The 19,247-nt window shown below is 43.8% G+C and overlaps 1 protein-coding gene across 1 annotated transcript in view; it reads left to right on the top strand.

Annotated features, from left to right (window-relative positions):
- Positions 1 to 2,047: 2,047 nt before the first annotated feature.
- Positions 2,048 to 19,247, top strand: part of HEATR6 (HEAT repeat containing 6) — a 53,067-nt gene continuing 35,867 nt past the window's right edge. Inside the window, exons 1-7 of the mRNA XM_087717140.1 lie at positions 2,048 to 2,315; positions 3,546 to 3,653; positions 5,239 to 5,379; positions 8,436 to 8,551; positions 10,011 to 10,125; positions 12,595 to 12,696; positions 17,799 to 17,936. Of these exons, the coding sequence (XP_087573266.1) occupies positions 2,061 to 2,315; positions 3,546 to 3,653; positions 5,239 to 5,379; positions 8,436 to 8,551; positions 10,011 to 10,125; positions 12,595 to 12,696; positions 17,799 to 17,936 (975 nt within the window). The 5' untranslated portion in view covers positions 2,048 to 2,060. The remainder of the gene's footprint in view (positions 2,316 to 3,545; positions 3,654 to 5,238; positions 5,380 to 8,435; positions 8,552 to 10,010; positions 10,126 to 12,594; positions 12,697 to 17,798; positions 17,937 to 19,247) is intronic.

The following is a 19,247-nucleotide window of genomic DNA, read 5'->3' as shown; positions in this document are numbered from 1 at the left end:
TTTGTTACGTAGAATAGACTGGCTCAGGCCCTTTGGTGGCCCATTGACAAAGGTGGGGGCTATTAAGAGTGAGTCTGTTTCCTGCCTGTTTCCATTTCTTTTCCAGGGAAACATAATATTCTGCCTTTTCAATATTCCCCAAGATATTTCATTTTTCTAGGAGAGGGGTGGGTTTTAACTTCCTATACTAGGGCTGGGAGAGAGGGGCTGGCCCAAGGTCACCCAGCTTGGCTTTGTGTCATCCAGTTTCTAGCCAGAAGCATTAATCACTACACCTAACTGGCTGTCTTGTAAACAAACCACAATAACAACATCTACACACCTCAGAGGGTAATTACATCCTTATTGCTGTTTCACCATCCACTGGAAAGCTATTTTCCTAACGTTGAGCTGAAACCTGTTTTCTTACAGAATTCCACTCATTGTCCTCTGGGGGAAAAGAGAACAGATTAGCTCTGTTTTCTGTTCCTTGACCTGTCAAATACTTGATACAGCATTTCAGCTAAGAATGCCTTCTGAATGGATTGAGGGCTTTCCCAAAGGAGGATTCACCTTTAACTTCCCTGAACATTTTCATCATTACCCATGAACAAAATGGGCTTGTGGTACAGATGCGGAGATGTCAGAATGGGAGGTGTTCGCTATGTCAGCAGGCGTAGAATGAAGCGGAACGTGATGGAGAACAGTAGCACGATAATCAATTCCTTAGTCTTTAAAGCATTGCAAGCTTGTCTGCTGTGCTTGTTTGCATTGTTTTAAAGCTAATGGCATGTCCTCCAATGGAGCCTGAAGATATCACCCTAAGCATTCTCGAAGGAAAGAATGGTATTGAAGGAAAGGAAGGTATACTGTACGGCAGAGGTGGGTTCCTATCAGTTTGCACCTATTCGATAGAACCGGTTCGTCAAATCTACCGAACCGGTTGGAAGAGGTTCCACCAGTGGACCCGGAAAGGAGACAACACCTACAGAAGAGGTTCCAAAATTTTTTGAAACCACCGCTGACTTGCATGCTTCAATGCCAGAGTTCCTGAGCCAACATGACTGGAGGAGGAATTCTGGGAGTTGAAGTCCACAAGTCTTAAAGCTGTCAGGTTTGAAGACCCCAAGTTTTTTTTTCCTAAAGGGTTAGGGGTGCAAGGATCTTGTAACTTGACAGCTTTAAGACCTGCATGCTTCAATGCCAGAGTTTCTGAATAGCTACTTGGACCGACCTAAGTACTAATTCATAATTTCATATCTGGTCACATGAGTGGCAAGCCACTCCCATCCGGTCACATGGGTGGCAAGCCACATCCCACAAAGGAGGCCACACCCACAGAGTAGGTTCGAACAATTTTTGAAACCCACCACTGCTATACGGTCTCCTGCTTGAGCAGGGGGCTGGACTAGAAGATCTCCAAGGTACCTTCCAGCTCAATTCTGATTGATTGATTGATTGACTTGTCTTTCATGACATCCCTTCATCTCAACCCTAACCAGCAGCAGAGTTTGCCAAAATGTGCTGATCTGACATTTATGGACCTTCCATCTTCTTCAGAAACAAGCTCTGTGTGATATGTGGCATGTCAATGGCAACTGTGGGATGGTCAGGAGTGGCACAGCTCCTGACTCTTTCATCTACTGTAGCAGGGGTAGAATGAAGTGGAATAGAAGTGAAATAGAATAGGTATAACCTACTCTATTAATTATCAGCCACTGGCCTCTACAGCCATCTTGGTATGTGCTGCTAGATGTAACTTTGGCATTTTCTAAAGCTCAAGTCACATCTCATATGGCATCCTTATGGAATGTTAGACTGCTATCAAAATATGTATTGTCAGAATACAGCAGGAAGGGAACTTGGAGGTCTTCTAGTCCAACCCCAAGCAGGAGATCCTGTACCAGCAGATCACTACCTATAGGGGGCGCGCCACAGAGGGACCCGGAAGTGGCTTCAACCATAGAGATCCGTCTGCGGCGGCCTCCAATACACTCCATCCTGGCTTTTATCCGGAAGCTAGGCCTGGGCGTCCCTTCTCGGCCTAGTTGCCCTAGCAACTGGCAGACGAACTGGAAAAAATGGCGGCTGAGGCCTGCATGGCTGGAGGAGACTCAGCTGCAGCAGAACCGAACCCGGCCTGGATCGAATCCGGGCTCTGCTTGCAACGCTACCTAGCGCGGCTGAAGGCTCTGAGGCTCGCCCCCGATCCCAGCCAGGCCCCGGGAGGGGAGAATGCCAGCCGCCGCCGCCCCGAGCTCCACCTGCTCTTCGACGAGCTCATGTCCGAGACATGCGTCCCGGGAGGAGCGGCGCCGTGGGGACCGAAGCCGGAGGTGAGTAGCCGGAGAAGGCCGAGGAGTGGCGGGGGAGCTTGATGGGGTGGAGGAAATAGACTCCAAGCAAGGGTGGGTCCCCAGGATCAGGGGTCTTCAACCGTGGCCCCTTTAAGACTTGTGGACTTCAACTCCCAGAATTCCTCAGCTAGCAAAACTGACTGAGGAATTCTGGGAGTTGAAGTCCACAAGTCTTAAAGGGGCCATGGTTGGAGAACCCTGCCTAGGATCAGCCACAGGCAGGGCCAGATTGACTCACTTTTTTCCATTATGTAATATTCTTTTTTAGTTCTATTTCCCCCCATTTTTAACCTCACAGCAACAAATCTATAAGATAAGTTAGTTTGAGAGACTTATGACCATAACGGAGCCCAAAATTTCTGTTGCTAGGCCAGACAGTTAATTGAGTCACTGCAGTTCAGTGAGTAACATGGTTGTTAAGTGAATCTGGCTTCCCCATTGACTTTGCTTGTTAGAAGGTCGCAAAAAGGAATCACATGACCCCCCGGGACACTACAACCGTCATAAATATGAGTCAATTGCCAAGCATCTTAATTTTGATCATGTGACTACAGGGATGCTGCAAATGTCATAACTGAAAAACAGTCATAAGTCTCTTTTTTTCAGTGCTGCTGTAACTTTGAACGGTCACTAAATGAACTTGTAAGTCGACAACTACCTACAGTATTATTATTTTTTACCAATTTTCAACCTCGCAACAACAAAGCTATAAGATAGGTTGGATTGAAAGACACAGGCAGTCCTCGACTTATTACCATAATTGAGCCAAAATTTCTATGTTATGCAAGACAATTGTTGGTTTTGCTCCATTTTATGACCTTTCTTGGCACAGTTGTCAAGTGAATCACTGCACTTGTTAAGTTAGTAACACGGTTGTTAAGTGAATCTGGCTTCCCCATTGACTTTGCTTGCCAGAATGTCGCAAAAAAGGATCATATCACCCCGGGACAATGCAACCGTCATAAATATAAGCCAGCTGCCAAGCATCTTAATTTTGATCATGTGACCATGGGGGATGCTGAAATGGTAATAATAGTGAAAAATGGTCATGAGTCACTTTTTTTAGTGCAGTTATAATTTTGAACAGTAACTAAATGAACTGTTACAAGTTGAGGATTACCTGTATTGTCAATTCAATTTCATCTCTGTGTCTTTCAGGGTATTAAGAGTAACTAATACAACACTTTTTTGTCTTCTTTTATATGACAGGACATTTGTGAACTAATTGTCCAAGCTTGTAAACTAGTCCAGCTTAATCAAGAACATCTTGTCAATAAAGTGTGCCAATTAATTCACCAGCTGCTCAACAGATTCCAGGTGAGAAAACTGATTTTTTTTTTTTGCCATATTCTGGTGGAGCATCTAATTTTAAGTCAGGTACTGTTTCAACTATACTGTCCATGGGGTTTTCATAGCAAAGATACTGGAGTGGGTTGCTATTTTCTTCTCCATTGGATCACTTTTTTCTCAATTTTTGGCAAATAGATGGGGAAGAAATGGAGGTAGTGACAGATTTTATTTTCCTGGACTCGAAGATCACCGCAGATGGGGACTGCAGCCAAGAAATTAAAAGACACTTGCTCCTGGGGAGGAAAGCTATGGCAAATCTAGACAGCATACTAAAAAGCAGAGACCTCACCCTGCCAACAAAAGTGTGTCTAGTCAAGGCTCTGGTTTTCCCAGTTGCAATGGATGGCTGTGAAAGTTGGACCGTAAGAAAGGCTGAGCACCAAAGAATGGAGGCCTTTGAACTCTGGTGCTGGAGAAGTCTCCTGCGAGTCCCCTGGACTGCAAGGCGATCCAACTGGTCAGTCCTAGAGGAGATCAATCGTGACTGCTCTTTAGAAGGCCAGATCCTGACGATGAAACTTAAATCCTTTGGCCACCTCATGAGAAGGAAGGACTCACTGGAGAAGAGCCTAATACTGGGAACAATTTAGGGCAAAAGAAGAAGGGGACGGCAGAGAATGGGGTGGCTGGATGGGTTCCACCACAAAACCGCAGTAGACTAAACCGCGCTCGGCGAAAGCGCGTACCTGACGTCATCAAGCGCGACGAAAACATCACGCTGTGAGCGGTAAAGTTAAAATTAACGCGGAAACCTTACCCTAACCCCCTCAAACCTAACCCTAAACCTAACCCTTAACCTAACCCTAAACCTAACCCTAAACCTAACCCTTAACCTAACGCTAAACCTAACGCTAACCCTAAACCTAACCCTAACGCTTAACGTAACCCTAAACCTAACCCTTAACCTAACCCTTAACCTAACCCTAACCCTAAACCTAACCCTTACCTTTATGTGAATCGGCTTGCTTTAAAAGCGCTTTTTAAAGCGCCCTTTTTTCTCCGCGGTCGTATTTGTTGTGCTGCTGATGACGTCAGGTACGCGCTTTAATCGGGCGCACTTTAGTGGACCACGGTTTTGTCGTGCCACAGGCTGGATGGAGTCACCGAAGCAGAAGGCGTGAGCTTGAATGGACTCCAGAGGATGGTGGAGGACAGGAAGGCCTGGAGGAGTGTTGTCCATGGGGTCGCAATGGGGTCGGACACGATTTGGCAACTAACAACAACACTGTTTCAAATTCTCATAATTGTTTTCATTGACTTGCTAGTATATTTAGTCGCCTTGTTTACATTATAAAGGAAGAGTCATTTTCTGCCATTAGAAAAATGATAACAGTTACTATAAATGTAGCACACTTTTTGTCTCTTCTCCGTATGCAGATGAGACAGCTAGTGGATTTATTAGCTGTTTCTTTCTTCTGCTTCTGGATGCCATTTTTGAAAGACAGGAGACAACGGTTGATGAAACTGATTTACTGCTTGGCCTAATAAGGTATCCTCCTGAATTCCCCAATTCAAGATTATGCTAATTTCATTTTTCTTTCGGCAATTGCAGGTTGCGCTTGATGAAGAGAGCCTGAATTATCTGATGCCTTATTTCATCTCTGCTCTGAGAAAATGCAGCACCTGGACGCATGTTGAAATTCTGCAAGCCTTGGCCGCCTCTGTCTACAACAATGGACACAAGTGCCAAAAGGTGGATTGAAACATAATTTTGAACCTCTTGCTTGGAAACTTTTTCTATTTGCCTAGTGCAGTGTTTTTCAACCTTGGCAACTTGAAGATGTCTGGACTTCAACTCCCAGAATTCCCCAGCCAGCATTCGCTGGCTGGGGAATTCTGGGAGTTGAAGTCCAGACATCTTCAAGTTGCCAAGGTTGAAAAACACTGGCCTAGTGCAGAGGAATTCTGGGCAGAGGAGTTAGAGCTGGGGTCCTGATCCTTGGCAACTTTAAGAGTTGTGGCCTTCAACACCCAGAATTCTACAGAGGAGAATTCTGGGCAGAGGTGTTAGAGCAGGGGTCTCCAAACTTGGCAACTTTTAAGACTTGTGGACAGAGTTGAAGTCCACAAGTCTTAAAAGTTGCCAAGTTTGAAGACCTCTGAGTTAGAGGTTAGAAGGAAATGTCAATACTTGTTGCTGAGAATCGCCATCTGAATAGTAGAATCAAAAACAAATAAGGTTCACAATTCAGTCCATCCCTTTGGATCCCTATGGATCTTTAGAATTCAGACTAACAGAGTTGGAAAGGATCTTGGAGGTCTCTAGTCTAACCCCCTGCATAGGCAGGAAACCCTACATCACTTCAGACAAATGGCTATCCAACATCTTCTTAAAGACTTCCAGTGTTGGGGCATTCACAACTTCTGGAGGCCAGTTGTTCCACTGATTAATTGTTCTCACTGTCAGGAAATTTCTCCTCAGTTCTAAGTTGCTTCTCCCCTTGATTAGTTTCCACCCATTGCTTCTTGTCCTACCCTCAGGTGCCTTGGAGAATAGTTTGACTCTGTCTTCTTTGTGGCAGCTCCTGAGATATTGGAAGACTGCTATCATGTCTCCCCTAGTCCTTCTTTTCATTCAACTAGACATACCCAGTTCCTGCAACCGTTCCTCATAGGTTTTAGCCTCCAGTCCCTTAATCTTCTTTGTTGCTCTTCTCTGCACTCTATCTTACCAATAGCTCCAAGCAGAAGGGCTAATCAAACTTTTTAGGTCCTGGCACAGGTAGTCCTTGACTTACAACAGTTCATTTAGTGACCGTGCAAAGTAACAATGACACTGAAAAAAGTGACGTGTGACCATTTTTCATAGTTACAACCTTCGTAGCATCCCCGTGTTCGTGTGATCAAAATTCAGATGCTTGGCCATTGATTCCTACTTATGACCATTGCTGTGTCCGAAGGTCATGTGGTCACCTTTTGCAACCTTCTGGCCAGCAAAGTCAATGGGGAAGCCAGATTCACTTAACAACCGGGTTGCTAACTTATCAAGTGCAGCGAGTCACTTAACATCTGGGGTAAGAAAGCTCATAAGATGGGGCAAAACTCATTGAACAAATGTTTCACTTAGCCATAGAAATGTACGGCTCAATTGGGGTTGTAAGTCGAGGACTACCTGCATATTTCTTGAAGATGAAATGTTATGTATTATCCTGACACAAAGTAATTTGGAGTTCTTGAGTAATGTTTCTACAGCCTCAGTTCTGTTTTGATATTTTTGTACCACTTTCACAATATAGACAAGTTAAAAATTTTTTTTAAAATGTGCTGGATTCTTTGGAAGACTCCAAATTTATTGTGGTAATGATATTTTTCTAACTATCCTTCAGATATATTGGTCCATCTCATATTATGTAATATAAGCAATAATTTGTAGTTCAACATAACACACTACTGGTTAGTATAGGACCGTGATGGCAAACCTATGGCACGAGGTGGCAGGCAGAGCCCGCTCTGCTGGCACGCGCACTTTTGCCCCAGGTCAGATCTCTGGGGTGTTTCTTTTGTGAGCTTCTGTTTCCTTGCAAATGACAAAACAGACCATTACGAAAAAGAGTAAGGTTCTACATTTAGGCAAGAAAAACGAAATGCACAGGTAGAGTATAGGTGGTACCTTGCTCAATAGTAGTAACTGTGAAAGGGATCTTGGAGTCCTAGTGGACAACCATTTAAATAGGAGTCAGCCGTGTGCAGCAGCTGCCAAAAAAGCCAACACAGTTCTAGGGTGCATAAACGAGGGATAGAATCAAGATCACGTGAAGGGTTAATACCACTTTAAAAGGCCTTGGTGAGGCCACACTTGGAATACGGCATTCAGTTTTGGTCACCACGATGTAAAAAAGATGTGGAGACTCTAGAAAGAGTGCAGAGAAGAGCAACAACCTATGATTAGGGGACTGGAGGCTAAAACAAATGAGGAGCGGTTGCAGGAACTGGGCATGTCTAGTTTAATGAAAAGAAGGACTAAGGGAGACATGATAGCAGTGTTCCAATATCTCAGGGGTTGCCACAAAGAAGAGGGAGTCAAACTATTCTCCAAAGCACGTGAAGGCAAGACAAGAAATAACGGACTGCCACTAACTAATCAAGGAGAGAAGCAACTTAGAACTGTGGAGAAATTCCCTGACAGTGAGAACAATTAATCAGTTGAACAGAAGTTGCCTCCAGAAGTGTGAATGCCCCAACACTGGAAGTCTTTAAGAAGATGTTGGATAGCCATTTGTCTGAAACAATATAGGGTTTCCTGCCTAGGCAGTGTGTTGGACTAGAAGACCTCCAAGGTCCCTTCCAACTCTGCTATTAAAAAAAAAACTTACCTTTTTTCATGCTGCCGGTGTTGGGATGCCCCGACTCCCACCAGCCAGCTAGTCTTCGGGTCTCTGCTGCGCATGTTCGCATATCCGCACATGCGCACATTTGCACCTGTGTTCACCATCACTGGTATAGGATGTTTGGCAGCTAAGTGAAGAAGATAATTTCCTATCTCATGTTAACCCAGAATTATTCCTGCTATCTGATGATGGGGAAAACAATGAGATGTCCTGAATGACATTTTCAGCTTTTGCCTCTTTTTGTTTTTAATTGTAGCCTGTGGTTCACCCAGGCTGAAAGCCATAATACGATATAAGATGGCTGAGCTTCTAGAATTCATGCACTAAAGCATGCTTTTGTGGCTTCGCTAATTCTAAGTTTAGTTTTGCCTCTCTTCTCCAATTTGTTCAACGAATATGTGCTGACTGGTGTTTTTTTAAGTATCTCCCAGATTTGCTGGGGGGAAATGGACTTCTGATGCAGTTCAGCAGCCCGGCTGAAACTGATGCTGAAAGGAAAAGGGCTGCGATACACAGCATGGCTAACCTGTGCTTCAGGTATGACTGAAACCAATAGGTATGGCTTGACTCCTTTCCTCTATGTGGTGCCTCTTCTAGGGATAGAGGATGCAAATATTCCAGCGTTGGGAGGTCTAGAAAGAAATGTCTCAATCCAAGGCCCACAGATAAACAGGCCCATATATTCCAGTTTAAAATGCATTTTTGTGGAAGTGTGTTGTCTTTAAGTGTTAATAACACTTCCAAAGGGACGCGGTGGCTCAGCGGCTAAGACGGAGCTATTCGATCAGAAAGGTTGGCAGTTCAGAGGTTTGAATCCATACTGCCACGTAACGGAGTGAGCTCCGGTTACTTGTCCCAGCTTCTGCCAACTCAGCAGTTTGAAAGCACGTAAAAATGCAAGTAGAAAAATAGGGACCACCTTTGGTGGGAAGGTAATAGTGTTCTGTGCGCCTTCGGTGTTCAGTCATGCTGTTCACACATGACCACAGAGAAGTCTTCGGACAGCGCTGGCTCTTCAGCTTTGAAACGGAGATGAGCACCGCCCCCTAGAGCCAGGCATGACTAGCACATATGTGCGAAGGGAACCTTCACCTTTACTTAATAGACTTCCAAATAGCTGTTAGCATTCTAGTTTAAATGTTCTTCACTATAGAAATACAAATTTAACATATTATTTTTAATTGATGTATTTTATTGTTTTAAATATATCAGTGGAAGTGATGGAGCTGATATTGAAGAGTACTTTCTTAAAAAAAACAACACCTGGTACTCAGCACATGGTACTAAGCCAGAATGTGGTTTATTTGTCTATAGCTTAGTGTAAAAGATAAACCCAGAGTTGTGGTTTGGATATTAAGGGTTGTGGCTTATTAGTTTGTGTGAACAGTTCCTGTGTGTTATTCAGCAAGTCATGACTAATCACAGTATTTGAACCCAGTCACTGTTAGGCTATAATATTATTCTTAACATTTTCCTTATTTTGATCACAATTGCAGGAGAGAATCTAAATAGCTGTAAAAAAACACCCTGTAATTTCAACACCCTGAAATTGCCCCAGAAACTCCTAGTATTTAACATTCTATAGCAGAACTGCAAATACAGACAGTATGAAAAGACAGATTGGGGAACATTCTTGGGAATAACTTTTACTTAAACATGCTTGAGATAAACCCCAGAATTTAACAAATTAAAAAAACACCCTCAAAGATTAGATTCAATGGACCCCTAGGCTTTTTCTGCCATCACTTTTCTGTCTTTCTATGTTGTCTAATACGTGGAAGAAGAATAACATAGTGAGATATTGCTTTCCTTAATAAATCCTCTCATTTCATTGAATAAAGCAATTTATCTCAGATTGCTGAGGTCTCAGATACTATGAGCTTTCTGATATGAAGGGGTTGCTTCTTCCTTCTACTGCATTTTCTAAACAGACAGATAAAAGCATTACTCCTTTTCTGCAGTTCATCTTCCTCCTTTGCATCTGCCTGTCTTTTAGCCTACCTGGACAGCCTTACCTGGAGGAATCATACAGAGAGATCTGCTTTCAGGCTTTCCTGAGCATCTTACAGTCTTCCAAAGGAACTGAAGTAGATGACATCACCTTTTCCATGGTAAGAATAGAATAACAGAGTTGGAAGGGACCTTGGAGGTCTTCTAGTCCAACCCCCTGCTTAGGCAGGAAACCCTTTACCGTTTCAGACAAATGGCTATCCAACATCTTCTTAAAGACTTCCAGTGTTGGGGCATTCACAACGTCTGGTGGCAAATTGTTCCATTGATTAATTGTTCTAACTGTCAGGAAATTTCTCCTTAATTCTAGGTTGCTTCTCTCCTTGATTAGTTTCCACCCATTGCTTCTTGTTCTACCCTCAGGTGCCTTGGAGAATAGTTTGACTTCTTCTTCTTTGTGACAGCCCCTGAGATATTGGAAGACTGCTATCATGTCTCCCCTACTCCTTCTTTCATTAAACTAGACATCCCCAGTTCCTGCAACCGTTCCTCATAGGTTTTAGCCTCCAGTCCCCTAATCACCTTTGTTGCTCTTCTCTGCACTCTTTCTAGAAAGTCTCAGCATCTGTTTTACATCGTGGCGACCAAAACCGGATGCAGTATTCCAAGTGCTCTCTGAGCTTGGTTATTTTCTTGCAGGCATTTCATTACCCAAACTGGAACATCTGCAAGGGAACAACCAAGCTCAGAGAGCATCCCACAGTTCAACCCTGAGCTACAAATATTCTCCTTTATCAGTTGAACTTCAGCTGTTGCTTTAATAGCAGTTAGCAATAGCAGTTAGACTTATATACCGCTTCATAGGGCTTTCAGTTCTCTCTAAGCGGTTTACAGAGTCAGCATATTGCCCCCAACAACAATCCGGGTCCTCATTTTACCCACCTCGGAAGGATGGAAGGCTGAGTCAACCCTGAGCCGGTGAGATTTGAACAGCCGAACTGCAGAACTGCAGTCAGCTGAAGTAGCCTGCAGTGCTGCACTCTAACCACTGCGCCACCTCGGCTCTAAATTGGGACATCCTGTCATGGAAATCATGCCCCTGTATTATTAAACTTATTTTGTGGGAACTGTCAGAGGTTGCTAATTAGTTGCTGGTGGTAAAATTTAGAAATCAATTTCACATGGAATGATCTTACATAAGCCCAATGGTTACTTAATCTAAACCACAGGTTGAGCTTGCAATTAAAGTTGGGTGTGATACCGGTATCATTCTAGCAACTTCTCAAACTCTATAATCACTTGAGGCAGACTTTTGCCATTGGACTTTTATCACCTAGATAAAATGGCACTCTAGATCAGCGGTCACCAACTGGTGGTCCAAGAGAAAATTTTGGTGGTCCGTAGAATTTGTTTTTTGCATTTATTTATATTGCACTAAATCAGGGAACCTCAAATTATGGCACCTGGGATGGATACATCCCAGATGGATGGGTACTTGAGAGACCGCCTACTGCCAATTACCTCCACTAGACCAATTAGATCCCACAGACTAGGCCTCCTCCGAATTCCATCTGCCGCCCAGTGTCGACTGGCGACTACCCGGAGGAGAGCCTTCTCTGTGGCTGCTCCGACCCTCTGGAACGATCTCCCCGTGGAGATTCGAACCCTCACCACCCTCCAGGCCTTCCGCAAAGCCGTTAAAACCTGGCTGTTCCGACAGGCCTGGGGTTAAAGATTCGCTGCCCCTATCTCGAATGGTATGATTGTTGTGCTTTTAACTATGTATTGTTCGTGTTGTTGTTAAACTGTTTGTATCCCCCCTTCCCTTGAGTTGTGAGCCGCCCTGAGTCCCCTTAGGGAAAAGGGCGGCATACAAATGAAATAAAACTCAAAACTCAAAACTCAAAACTCAAACTACATGCAATGAACATTTTTGTTCCTGCAGAGGGTCTCCCCCTTTGGGGTCTTTTTATGTGAGTTGGAGGGGGCAAAAATTTCGAATTGGGGTCTGCTTCAGCCTCCTGGTGTGGGGCTTTGGGCCAAGGCTGGAGGGAAGCACTGCTGGTGGCGAAGAGCCGGAAGGCCTCGTTTCAGTGGGACTGTATCATGGCCTGGAACTGGCTGACCATCTCAGCCCGCTGAGCCTCCAGGCGCTGGTACCTGGCCTTGCCCTCCCACAGATTTTCCCTCTGCTTGGAAAGCCTATGCTTGTAGTCCTCAGTGTGGTGTTTCTACTGAGCCTCCTTCTCCGTCAGATCCAATTTGAACGGAGCTGTTTTGCCAACTCTTTCTCATGATGGCTGCTTAGCTCCAGCAACTGCTTCCTCTTGAGGCCCTAAGGAGCCCAGGCAAGGAGTGGCTAAGAGGGGCGGGGCGAGTCGAGGCTGGCGAAGTGCCCCTTGATGTGAGTGACACCGAGTTGGCCACACCCACCCAGTCCCATGGCCACCTAGCCACGCCCACCCAGCTGGTCATTATGCAGAGCATATTAGTGGTCCTTGGAATTTAAAATTATGAATTTAGTGGTCCCTGAAATCCAAAAGGTTGGTGACCCCAGCTGTAGATGATAGAGTTGTACTATTCCCTGAGAGTTGCAAGAAGGCTAATTGTTTTTCCATTTCCTTTTCCAGCTGCTACAAAACTCTTTGAAAGGAATCCAGTCGCTCTTAAACGGAGGAAAGATGAGGCTGACCCAGAGTGATCACCTTGGTTCCCTCCTTGCTGTGTTGAAGGTGACAAGAGATTTAAAGTGGAAATCTTCCCTGAGTGCCACAAAACAACCCTGAAAAAGTTTTTGATGGGCCTTTTTACTCAGAGGTGTAGCATGCTTTTGAAATGCCTCTGGTTTCTAAAATTAGAATTGCACAATCCCCAGTACCCATAATTGATTTGATAGCAAAGGCAGCTTTGTATTCCTCTTAGCGTGACTGTGAAGAAACATTCAAGGTCTACTATTGTGTTTCCCAGAAAATAAGACAGGGTCTTATTTTCTTTTGACCCCCGAAATAAGCGCTTGGCCCTATTTTCGGGGAGGTCTGATTATTTTTGAGGTGCAGGAGGCTGCGAGCGTGGTCACCCCATGGCTGCTGCTGTGTTGCAATATTTCCAGGGAGGGCTTATTTTTTGGGGGAGGGCTTATTTTAGCACATGCACTCAAAATCCTGATTGGGCTTATTATCCGGGGAGGTCTTATTTTCAGGGAAATGGGATACGGGTAGTCCTTTACTTATGACCACCATTGGGATCTGAATTTGCGTTGCTAAGCAAGGTGATTGATACGTGAGTTGCACCCAATTTTATGATCTTCATTGCCACAGCTGTTAAGTGAATCACACAGTCGTTAAGCAAATCCAACTTTCCCCATTGACGGCTTGTTGGAAGCTGGCTGGGAAGGCCTCAAATGGCGATCACATAGCCCCAGAATGCTGCAACCATTATAAATACAGGTAGTCCTCAACTTACGGCCACAATTGAGTCCAGATTTTCTACTGCTAAGTGAGAAATTTGTTAAGTGAGTTTTGTCCCATTTTAGGGCTCTTCTTGCCACGTTTGTTAAGCGAATCATTGCAGTTATTAAGCTAGTGACACGATTGTTAAGTGAATCTGACTTTCTCCATTGACTTTGCTGGTCAGAAGGTCACAAGAGGGGATCCCATGGCCTTGGGACACGGCAACATTCATGAATATGAACCTGTTGCCAAGCCCCCGAATTTTGATCCCGTGAGCATCCATGTGGAGGCTGCAACAGTCGTAAGTGTGAAAAATGGTCATAAGTCACTTGTTTCAAAGCTGTTGTAACTTCAACAGGTTTCCTGAAAATAAGACACCCCCCCCTCCAGATAATAAGCCCAATTGGGCTTTTGAGTGCATGCGCTAAAATAAGCTCCCCCAAAAAATATTGCAACACGGCAGCAGGTACAGGTGACCTGCACCTCAAAAATAATAAGATCTCCCCCAAAATAAGACCACATGCTTTTTTTGGGGGTCAAAAGAAAATAAGACCCAGTCTTATTTCCTGGGAAACACGGTAAATGAACAGTTGTAAGTTAAGGACCTTCTGTACAAGTCAGTTGCTAAGTGATCAGGTGACCCTGGGGAATGCTGTGATGGCTTCAAGTGTGAGATCTGGTCTCACCCTGAAGTGTGTAGTTTATTCAGTGTGGTTGAACAGTTGTCAAATGAATGGCTTTTAAGTTGCTGTTTTAGGTGCATCCCAGTTTTTGTTGTTGCTGAAACTCAAAATGAGAGTAATAGCATCTATGTTTGAAGTAAATCAACCAAATCATGGATTATGGTAACATCTGAACTGTAATCACCTTGTCCACATTTTTTTTTTGTATAAAGTTTTATTTTTTCCTTTCATACACATTCACAAATATACATTCTTGTAAATACTGTTAACATCTATCTATTAAGTATCGACATTTATCACAATCTTACAAATAAAACACCGTTGGGGTCACTTTCTTGCCACCCTGTATCTCCATCTTGTTTTGCAACAACCCTACTCTTTCCGCCTTCTCAACCTCTCTTCTCTACTTTCTCCTTTCCTCCTCTCCTTTCTCTTTCTTTCTTCCATTCCCTTTCCCCCACTCCTCCTCTCTTCTCCTCCTCCTTATCCTCTCTCCTACTCTTACTTGAGCCAAGGTGGCGCAGTGGTTAAATGCAGCACTGCAGGCTACTGCTAGATCAGCAGTTCAGCGGTTCAAATCTCACCGGCTCAGGGTTGACTCAGCCTTCCATCCTTCCGAGGTGGGTAAAATGAGGACCCAGATTGTTGGGGGCAATATGCTGACTCTCTGTAAACCGCTTAGAGAGGGCTGAAAGCCCTATGAAGCGGTATATAAGTCTACTGCTATTGCTATTGCTAAACTTCCCCTCCCTTACTTCCTCTGCTTTACCCTTTCTTCTTTTCTCTCCTCTTCCTCTCTCCTTTCCGTTGTTGCCCTTACTTATTTTTTCCCCCCCGTGTGGATTCTCGGGCTGGCATTCCAGTGATCCCAACTTTATCTTTACATAAGAAAACCTTATCCACAGTTTTGAGTGTGGGTGACACACACAGAATAGGGCTAACTCCAAAATAGTAATGGAAATGTCTAATCTTAAAAGCCATAAGGGGGTGGTGTTTCTATACTGTGTATGTATAATGGGGGAGGCGAGACTGACATCTGTCACAATAATCCACCAGGCATTACCATGTCCAAAGATAGTTCGCAGCTGGTTTCACATGTCACCCTAAGCCAGAATATGATTTGTGGTTTGAGCTTTGCATCACAATTGCAAATCCAATAAATCTTTGCACAGCATGATTTTTAGCTCCACTAAGGTGTGTGGCCCTAGTCGTTATGCTTCATTCAGCAAACCATGATTTGGTGCGATGTGCTAATTCAATACCGTGTGCACAACAGCTCTTCCCTGTGCTTTGTAGAAGTGCAAATGAAATCATTGCTATCCTGAACAAATTACCAGCTAGTAAGAATTTGTATTCCCATAGTATCCAAAGGGTGGCTCAGTGGCTAAGACGCTGAGCTTGTTGATCAAAAAGGTTGGCAGTTCAGCAGCTCGAATCCCTAGCACTGCGTAATGGAGTGAGCTCTCGTTACTTGTCCCAGCTTCTGCCAACCTAGCAGTCCAAAATCACATAAAAATGCAAGTAGAAAAATAGGAACCACCTTTGGTGGGAAAGTAACAGCCTTCCATGCGCCTATGGCGTTGAGTCATGCCGGCCACATGACCACAGAGACGTCTTCGGAGAGCGCTGGCTCTTTGGCTTTGAAACTGAGATGAGCCCCGCCCCTATAAAAAAATTTACCCTATAAAATTATGATATCCAACGATGTTTAAAAGAATACATGGGTTTCTTTTTCCTTTCTTTCGATAAAGGAGAACATGTTCATTTAGTGACCATTTGAAATCACAACGGCACTTTAAAAAGTGACTTACGATCATTTTTCACACTTACAACCATTGCGGCATCCCCATGGTCACGTGATTTATATTTGGATGCTTGACAGCTGACTCATGTTTACGACAGTTGCAGTGTCCTGCAGTCACATGATCCCCTTTGGTGACCTTCCGACAAGCAAAATCAATGGGGAAGCCAGAGTCACTTAAAAACTGTGCTGCTAACTCAGGGGTTCCCAGCAGGGGAATATTCCAGGGGGTGCAAAAACTTGGGTTTAGAAGTTTCAAAATTATAGTATGTATGTATGTATGTATGTGTATATGTATACGTATATGTATGTATGTATGTGTATGTGTGTGTGTGTATATATATATATATGTGTGTGTGTGTGTGTGTGTGTGTGTGTAGTGTATATATATATGTATATATATATATATATATGTATATATATAAATATATATATGTGTGTGTGTGTGTGTGTATATATATATATATGTGTGTTTTTTATTTGTGCTGATAAATAAATAAAGGAAGCTTCCTCCCATAATTGGGGCTTACCAGGGGTTGTAAAAAATCTAATTATATATATATATATATATATATATATATATATATGTATGTATGTATGTATGTATGTATGTATGTATGTATGTATATGTATATGTATATGTATATGTATATGTATATGTATATGTATATGTATATGTATATGTATATGTATATGTATATGTATATGTATATGTATATATATGTCTTTTTTTATTTGTGTTGATAAATAAATAAAGGGAGACTAGTATAGATCTATTTCAAGCTATTTAGCTCTCATCAGCTAGCCATACCCTTACTGGGATTTGAACCTGGGCTATATTGCATACTAGGCATACTAGGCTAGCTGATGAGAGCTAAATAGCTTGAAATAGATCTATACTAGTCTCCCTTTATTTATTTATCAGCACAAATGAAAAAAGACACAAATATAACAGAGGCAACAGTAAAGATATTGGGTTTCTGTCGTGATGGACTCTTGTGACGAGCCGAATGACAGATGATGGAAGCGGTTGGCTTCCTCCCATAATTGGGGCTTACCAGGGGTTGTAAAAATCTAATATATATATATATGATTATATGCATATAATTATTTTTTTAAGGGGTGTGAGTAGAGGTGGTATTCAGCAGGTTCTGACCAGTTCTGGAGAACCGATAGTGGAAATTTTGAGTAGTTCGGAGAACTGGTAAATACCACCTCTGGCTGGCCCCGCCCCATCTATTCTCTGCCTCCCGAGTCCCAGCTGATTGGGAGGAAATGGAGATTTTGCAATAACCTTCCCCACCAATCCATGCCGCACCCACCAATCTATGCCACGCCCACCAAGCCACACCCAGCCCACAGAACCGGTAGTAAAAAAAATTGAATTCCACCACTGGGTGCAAGAATATGAGCCGAGGTGGCGCAGTGGTTAAATGCAGCACTGCAGGCTACTGCTAGATCAGCAGTTGAGCGGTTCAAATCTCACCGGCTCAGGGTTGACTCAGCCTTCCATCCTTCCGAGGTGGGTAAAATGAGGACCCAGATTGTTGGGGGCAATATGCTGACTCTCTGTAAACCGCTTAGAGAGGGCTGAAAGCCCTATGAAGCGGTATATAAGTCTACTGCTATTGCTATAATATATCAGAAGTGTTCCAGGGGTGCGGGGTATAGAAAAGATTGGGAACCCCAGTACCAATTGAACAACTGCAGTGATTCGCTTAACAACTGTGGCAAGAAAGGTTGTAAAGTGGGGCAAAACTGACTTAAACAACTGCCTCACTTAGCAACAGAAAGGTTGGGCTCAATTTTGGTCGTAAAAAGAAGCAGATGTAATTTAATTTAAATTAATGAAGTACTAAGCAGATTATAGTGCTGATGCCTAGGATTTTCTTTGATTTCAGAAATGCATGTTTCATGGACTCCCTGGAATTAACATAGAAATGCCCAGCGTCTTATATCCAGCACTCCTTCCTCAGTACGACAGCCGGTCACCCATCGAGCAAGAGAAGTTGGAGCAGAACAGTGTTAAACTGAGCGGGGTAAACTTTTTAAATACGGTTTGTGTGTGTTGTGCATTAAACCTAAGGCACTTCAAAAAATGTATATCTGGTCACTAGCTGAGGGCTGCTTTGGTCTGTCTGGGGAAAAAAAATGTAATGTTTTGGTAAAAGCACATGACAGCAGTGCATGATATTCTGTACAGTACAGTAGTATTTCTGAACCTTGGCCACTTTAAGCTCTGCGGACTTCAACTCCCAGAATTCCCCAAACTAGCCAGGAATTCTGGGAGATGAAGTCCACAAAGCTTAAATTGCCAAAATTGAGAAACATTGCTGTAGAGCAGGGGTGTGAAACTCGATTTCATTGAGGGCCACATCAGGGTTGTGTTTGACCTTGGGGGGCAGGGGTGGCCGTGGCCACCTGGACGTCACTCATGTTGCGGCCCAAGCGCTCTGCCAGTGAAAACGGGCTCCCGAGCTCCGTTTTGGCTGCAACGGCCTCCTGCAACCTTCTGCCAGCGAAAATAGAGCTCAGGATGGCCGAACACAGCTTCCTGAGCTCTGTTTTCACTGACGGGGGCACTGCGGGCCAGTCCTTTGCTGTTTCCAAGGCGGTCCCGTGGGCCAGGCCTAAGCATCCCATAGACTGGATCGTGCCCCCGGGCCTTGAATTTGACACCCCTGCTATAGAGCCAAGCCACTGTTTATAAGCATTTATCTGCCTTCATTAATGACTGCTTATGGGCCTTCTGAATCCCATAATCTTCATGAATGGCAGTTTTCATTGGGGACGAGAGGTTTAACACAACTGGAGGGCAGCAGAATATGAAAGGAAATTCTGTTCTACAGTAGCTGACAGCTCCTTTTCGTATTTCTGAAACCGGGATTTTCGAGTGTTAAAAGGAGATGTCAGGGATTTGAACTGGGAGCTTTTGCTTAAGCAAACAGGGTCTGAAAATTGGACAAGATGAACTTCCAAAGCAGCTGTTGTGAAACATGAAATATTTGTTTTACTTCGATTTAAATCTTGAGCAGGAGGCACTGTTAACCGCATGGTGCCTGTTCTAACCTAGGCAGCTGAGTCCTCGTCTCGATAAATCCCTTTTATTTAATTGACAGTGAATTCCTCTCCGGCAAAGTCTTTCCTCTCCCACAGTCTTTCAAGGTAGGTCACAATTCCCGACTTTTATCAGGCTTGGAGAGTGGCCAGGCCCATATCTTTCAGACACCGCAATACTTGGCAAGAATGCAGGAATGAACTAATTGTCTCTTGCGAACACCCCTTCCCCTCACCTTCCACCTGTGGCTTTACTCCCAAGTCAACCCTTGTTTCTTAGCTGTTCCCTTCGT

This window comes from Thamnophis sirtalis, unplaced genomic scaffold (genome assembly GCF_051295495.1).
Source record: "Thamnophis sirtalis isolate CommonGarterSnake01/CBP01778 unplaced genomic scaffold, rThaSir2_p1.2 scaffold_6, whole genome shotgun sequence".
Classification (NCBI taxonomy): Eukaryota; Metazoa; Chordata; class Lepidosauria; order Squamata; family Natricidae; genus Thamnophis; species Thamnophis sirtalis.
This window is presented reverse-complemented; position numbering and strand designations above follow the sequence as displayed.